Source organism: Panthera tigris, chromosome C1, assembly GCF_018350195.1.
Source record: "Panthera tigris isolate Pti1 chromosome C1, P.tigris_Pti1_mat1.1, whole genome shotgun sequence".
Classification (NCBI taxonomy): domain Eukaryota; kingdom Metazoa; phylum Chordata; class Mammalia; order Carnivora; family Felidae; genus Panthera; species Panthera tigris.
Window position 1 is genome coordinate 20,023,584 of NC_056667.1, and position 6,109 is coordinate 20,029,692.

Genomic DNA, 6,109 nt, shown 5'->3' on the forward strand with positions numbered 1-6,109 from the left:
CCTCTCTCTTCTCCTTCTTTGCTGTCCTGCGGGGATCTCCAGTGTGTGCGGGGGCTTAAGGACCTCCTGAGGACTGCTGCTCTCTGCCTCTCCAGGAGCGGCCTGAGGGGAGCCCGGCACCCGGCACCTCCACCTGCCTAACCTGTGGCCCACCTGCCACCGTCCGTGCCTACAGGGTCTGCCCCCAAGCCCGCCCCGCCCTTGTGCTCTCCAGAGCCCCCCACAGGGGGCGGGGGCTGGCCTTTCTGCCCCCACCCCCACTCCACGCCAGAGTGTAGAAAGCCATACCACAGCTGTCAGCACGGTGATACAATACGACGCTGAAACTCACCCCCGTCTCCACTCCCCTTCCCCTTCCCAGATTTGTAAGGTGTCGAGACTCTTCAGGAATCTTGCCTTACAGCCTGCCCCCTCCCAGAGTCAGGCAGAGCCACAGTGGGGCTGAGCAGGTTCCTTCGGGAGCCTCTGGGGTGTTGGTGGTTGATGACGCTGCCGAACAAGTTTGGTGACTGTTCTAAGCACAACCGGTTTGACACTGTTCCCACGGCCCCCTCCGTCCCCACTACCCCAAGTAGGTGCGATGCCAGGAGGATGCTTGTACCCTTTGCTCCGGGCACTGAGGGACGGGGCTGGCTCCACAGCCCGGCGTTCTTCAGACGAGCTAATGGAAACTGGGCCGGGCCTAGGAAGTCTGCTGAGCCCACGGCTGGGGGCTGCTTGTTTGCTGTCTGTACCTTTTTTAACCAAATAAAGGTTTCCCTCTTCTTGCCATATCCTTGGCTGTCCGGTGCCACCTTTCCTTCGGGCTCCAGGCCTGAGGCCTGTGATGAGTGTGCAGAACATCTGGCTCGCCCCCACTGCCGGTTCTGTTACAGTCGGTCAGTGCCCTTCCGGAGATTTAAAAAAGGCACAGAGAAGCCAGAAGTGACACGGGAGGAGTGGCCAATGTCCTCTTCACTCTGCCCTCCTAGAACTGGTCTCAGTGCCAGAGGCCTCCAAGCCTTAGGTGACCTCAGCTCTGAGAAGTCCCAACCCAAGCGGGGACTGTCACCCCCTGAACTGAGCCCAGCCCAGGGTAGCCATGTCAAGGAGCCTTCCCTCTCCCCAGCAGCTGGCCCGCGTTGAGAGGCACACACAGTATGCTAAGAGCTAAAAAAAAAAAAAAAATGACAGCAGCCATTTAGCAAGGGCTAGCCAAGTGCCAGGCCCGTTTTCTCACCTAAAGCTATGAGAGAGGTGATGTCAGCCTTTTTACAGAGGAGGGAACTGAGGCTCAAGGAAGGCACAGCAGTTGCCAAGGTTCTCCCGAAGCTGACAAAGCAGCAAATCTCGGATTTGGACCCCATATCTGCCCCAACTCCTGACCATTCTGCACTAGCCAAGGAATGAATAGGACTGCTTGGGGAGGAGGGGATCTCAGAAGGAGAAACCCAATCACAAGATGTTATCCGTAGCCATCAGAGATGATCTGTACTGGCTTTCCTGTACTGATGGGGAAACTGAGGCTCAGGGGCAGGAAGGGACCTGTCCGAGACCTTATAACAGAGGTGGGATGCAGTCCCACAGCCTGACCTCATTCCATTCTTCCACAAACCCCACACTATGTCCTAGACTGGACTGGTCTAGGAGATGTGGGATACTCTAAACAACAGTGCCTGGAGGAGAAAAGGACTCAGGACAGCTGAGTCACTTAAAACTAATCTAATATTTCCTCCCAAAGGCAACTAGTAGAGTGAGCTCTTGTCTGGATAACTGAACTCTTACAACTAACCAGCGGGAGAGGTACCATAGCTTCCTCCAGTTACTTGTTTGATCATTCCAAGACTCAACAACATTTTGTAGGAAGTTCCTTCTGGAATCTAACCAGAGTCCCTCCTGCTGCATTTGGAGCCCTGTCCTCTGTTCTCAGTGGAGATGGATAGCAACCGGTTGCTGCCTTCTCTGTGCCACAACCCTTCGAAGCCCGTGATTACCAGCTAAGGGCTGGACCAGAGCCTTGAACCTGCTGGCAGGATGGATGCTATATGGAAGGATGGGGAGGTAGCAGGCAAGATGAGGAATGCCCCCTGGGGCCGAGGCCCCAGCTCCTGTCCTGCTGACTCAGGAGGCTGACGGTGGAACTCAGTGCCCTGCTGGGGCCTGCCGCCTCCTGCCTGCCTGGGCTTCTGGACTTGGGAAACGGAGGCCTGGAGGCAAAGGGAGGTGTCTGAGACAGGAACTGAGTCAGGATCGACAGGCCAGAGCGGGCAGGAGGTGTTAGGCAGCCTGGCTCCCAGATTCACCCCTAAGCTTCAGCAGGGGAGGGGGAAGAGTGAAGAGGTTTCTCTTCCCTCTCGTTTCTGGGTTTCTGGCTGGGCCGAAGGCCTGGAGCTTGTGGTGTGAACCACCACCAGGTCCCTTGGCTTGAGTGATAGGAAGGGAATGCCGCCTCCCTAGAGACAGAGCAACTCCAAAATGCCTAGGCCTGCCAGGCCGTGCCTTCCAGGTTTCTGGTGTTCTGGGATCTCCAGTTTCCTCCCTCCCCCTCCCAGGACTTGGGAAAGCCTGGGCTGGATGACTAGTGCGAAGGACTAGTCCTAGAGAGCCTAGGGCCTGCTTAGGCCAGAGGAATGTCTGACGGGGAGGGAGGAGGCCTTGCTGAGGCAGTGCATTTGACAATTCACCTGTCTTCTCTCCCCCAGGGACACTCGGCTGAGGCTTGGTTTGAGACCCTTTCTCATGTCACAGAACCCCCAGCTCCATGTTAGTGTTTTGAGTGTATGTGATTATAATAATAAGATTGGTTGGATTTTTTTCACATGGTAATAATGGTTACCATTCACTCTACTAAGCGCTTTCCATCAACTCATTTAATCCTCACGACAAGCCCCATTTTACACTTACGAAGATGGAGACTTATAGAGGTTAAGGCACTTGGTCAAGGTCCTGACAGCTTCCAAAAATTGAGCCCAGGCAGTCTGATTCCAACGACACTAGGCTATTCTGTGTCTCGTAGAAAAATACATATCTATCATTGAAGAGAATAGGGAAATCAAAAGAAAATAAATCACTCAGAATACCACTTTAAAGATATGCTCTATTAAACTAGTTACCTTAGTGCATTTCCTTTCCATCATTTTCTGTCTCGGGGATCCAATCTGAGCCGAGTCTTAGGGATGGCAAGCCTAAAATCCCTTCTGCTTCCTTGGAAACGTGTAGCCTCAGCCCAGGCATGTTCCTACTTTTTCTTCAAAGAGACAGATCTCATCTTTGGGCCTCAGAGTTCTGGCCTAAGCCCGCCTCCAGGAGGGGAAGGTGGGTATTCGGGCACCAAGAGGAACTAGGGAGGAACAGGCCTATGAAATGGTCCTGGCTCAAAGATTAAGCTGGCTGGATCCCAGTGAGGGGAGCCCCACCCCTGAGCCCCATCGGAGCTTTGGCTAGGGGTGGGGCAGGTAAGTAGGAACCCACCCTCACAGGCACAGCCAACACCTTTAGGTGAAACTCCTGGCTGAATGAGACAGCATCCCAGCAAACAGGGACAGAAGGTTGGCCAGAAAGAAGTCTCCCATCTCTGAGGCCTCTGCCAGGGGTCAGAGGAAGGGCCATAGTCAAACGGAAGGGACAGGGGCATTTCTGAGAGGCAGGCTGGAGATTGCTACGCCCTAAAACAAAATGGTATGTGTCACCACCACTTTCTTTTTTCTCGGTCCTGTCTCTCTCCCCAGGTGCTAGCTTCCCCCCCCCCGGGGAACCAAATTGGACTGAGCACCCAAGTGGCCTGCTTCCCAGCCTCTGACAGAGGGCAGGCTGAGTCAGTCAGGAGAGCTGGGCCCCCACCCTGTGTGAACCCCACTGATACATGATGGCAGGCGGCTTGGAGGGGGTAGGTGACCTGGCGTGGAGAGCCAGAGGGTAGGTCCTCAAACAAGTGGCAACAGGCCACCAACTTGAAAGGGAAAATTGTGCTGTGATGGGGAAGGTGTCCAACAAACCTACCAGGTGATTAATTACAAAGGCTGGGCTGGAGCGTCAGGGGCCGCTCGTTAAACACCTCATTAAGTGGCACCCTGAAAGATGCCACCTGTGCATTCTGGGAACTCAGCGGGAACCCTGGGGGGCAGTGATGACCAGGGGATAGCGCCATCTCAGGCCGACTCTGGAAGAAGCCTGGATCTCACTTCTAAATACAGCCTGGAGCTCACAAGTCAGAGGCCTCGACGAGAGAAGCCAAAGGAAGTAGGATGCTGGGGACTTAGTAGCTGTGTGACCCTGAGCAAATCTCATACTTCTCTGAGCCTTAGCATTCCCATCTCTAAAGTGGGAGTAATAGTCACAGTCTGGCCCATCTCGCAGAGACACGGTAGGGATTAAATTCAATCGTGAAGGCGCTTGGGAAACCACAGCCCTACCTAAACGTAATTAGCTCCCCTGAAGCAAGGCTGGGAAACGTACCTGATAGGATTAGGAACCCCATCCTCCTGCACCTGGCTTCGTGGCTTCTAGCCAGGCTGAAGCGGCCCGTTGGTTGAAGAACCCTCAGCCCCTGGAAGAACACCAGGAAGGAAGATCTGATTTGAGAAAGTGGGGCCGCTCTGTGGGCACCCATGTAAATCGAAGCCCTGAACAAGAGGGGGCAGCCTGGAGCCTGGAAAGGTGTCTGTGCAGGTGGGGCCGGATTTCTCCTGCTGACTGCCTTGATGACTCACCCCACATCTTAGCCTTTTACCTTTAAGGAAAAGCCGGAAAGGGTGTGGGGAGAAGAGAAGAGAAGCGGGAGGCAGGTCCGGGCCCCAGCCCCGCCCTCTGTCCCTCCCCACCCTTCTCCGAGGCCAGGCCACCCAGCCAAAAGGCAGGCAGACAGCAGGAGAGGCACAGAATCCGGCATTGGTTTCGAGGCAGCCAGTTAGCCCGCCGCCTGTGTCTGTCGCCAGAGCCATGGAGAGAGCCAGTCTGATCCAGAAGGCCAAGTTGGCAGAGCAGGCCGAACGCTACGAGGACATGGCAGCCTTCATGAAGAGCGCCGTGGAAAAGGGTGAGGAGCTATCCTGCGAAGAGCGAAACCTGCTCTCAGTGGCCTACAAGAATGTGGTGGGCGGCCAGAGGGCTGCCTGGAGGGTCCTGTCCAGTATCGAGCAGAAAGGCAACGAGGAGAGCTCGGAAGAGAAGGGCCCGGAGGTGCGAGAGTACCGGGAGAAGGTGGAGACTGAGCTCCGGGGCGTGTGTGACACAGTGCTGGGCCTGCTGGACACCCACCTCATCAAGGAGGCCGGTGACGCCGAGAGTCGGGTCTTCTACCTGAAAATGAAGGGTGACTACTACCGCTACCTGGCTGAGGTGGCCACTGGTGACGACAAGAAGCGCATCATTGACTCGGCCCGGTCCGCCTACCAGGAGGCCATGGACATCAGCAAGAAGGAGATGCCGCCCACCAACCCCATCCGCCTGGGCCTGGCGCTGAACTTTTCAGTCTTCCACTACGAGATCGCCAACAGCCCCGAGGAGGCCATCTCGCTGGCCAAGACCACCTTCGACGAGGCCATGGCTGACCTGCACACCCTCAGCGAGGACTCCTACAAGGACAGCACCCTCATCATGCAGCTGCTGCGAGACAACCTGACGCTGTGGACGGCCGACAACGCCGGGGAGGAGGGGGGCGAGGCTCCCGAGGAACCCCAGAGCTGAGCCGCGCCCGCCCCCTCCCTGCCGCGCCCCTGCCCTCTCCAGCGCCCCCGCCCGTGGCAGAGAGGACTAGTACGGGGTGGGAGGCCCGACCCTTCTCCCCGGATGCTCTGCTCCCCGGCTCACAAGAGCTCCGAGAGAGGGACCAGCAGAGCGGAGGCCAGCTGGAGCCAGGGGGACCCCTCTTCCTGCGGCCGTCGATGCTCCTCACCAGCGGTCAGCCCACCCACCCCTGCTCTCTGCGCCCCTCCTCCACCCCTCCCACCGCCAACCGGGCCACCTCTTCCCCCACCCCCGCCTCTCTCCCGCCCCCTGTTGCCTCTGAATCTTAGGAATTGAGGAGTGTCCCACCCTTGTGACTGAGAGCTGGACTGTGTGGAGATGAGTGTGTGTGTGTGTGTGTGTGTGTGTGTGTGTGAGCGAGCGAGAGCGAGTGAGAGAGAGAGAG

At 56.8% G+C, this 6,109-nt stretch overlaps 1 protein-coding gene across 1 annotated transcript; it reads left to right on the top strand.

Moving 5' to 3' along the window:
- The first annotated feature begins 4,531 nt into the window (after positions 1 to 4,531).
- On the top strand, positions 4,532 to 6,109 carry SFN (stratifin). Its single transcript, XM_007078140.3, has one exon. The coding sequence runs from the start codon at positions 4,918 to 4,920 to the stop codon at positions 5,662 to 5,664; it is 747 nt and encodes a 248-aa protein (XP_007078202.2). The 5' UTR covers positions 4,532 to 4,917; the 3' UTR covers positions 5,665 to 6,109.

Bases quoted from the DNA above. Each gene is read 5' to 3' on its own strand.
- SFN (XM_007078140.3), top strand. From the start codon at position 4,918: ATGGAGAGAGCCAGTCTGATCCAGAAGGCCAAGTTGGCAGAGCAGGCC.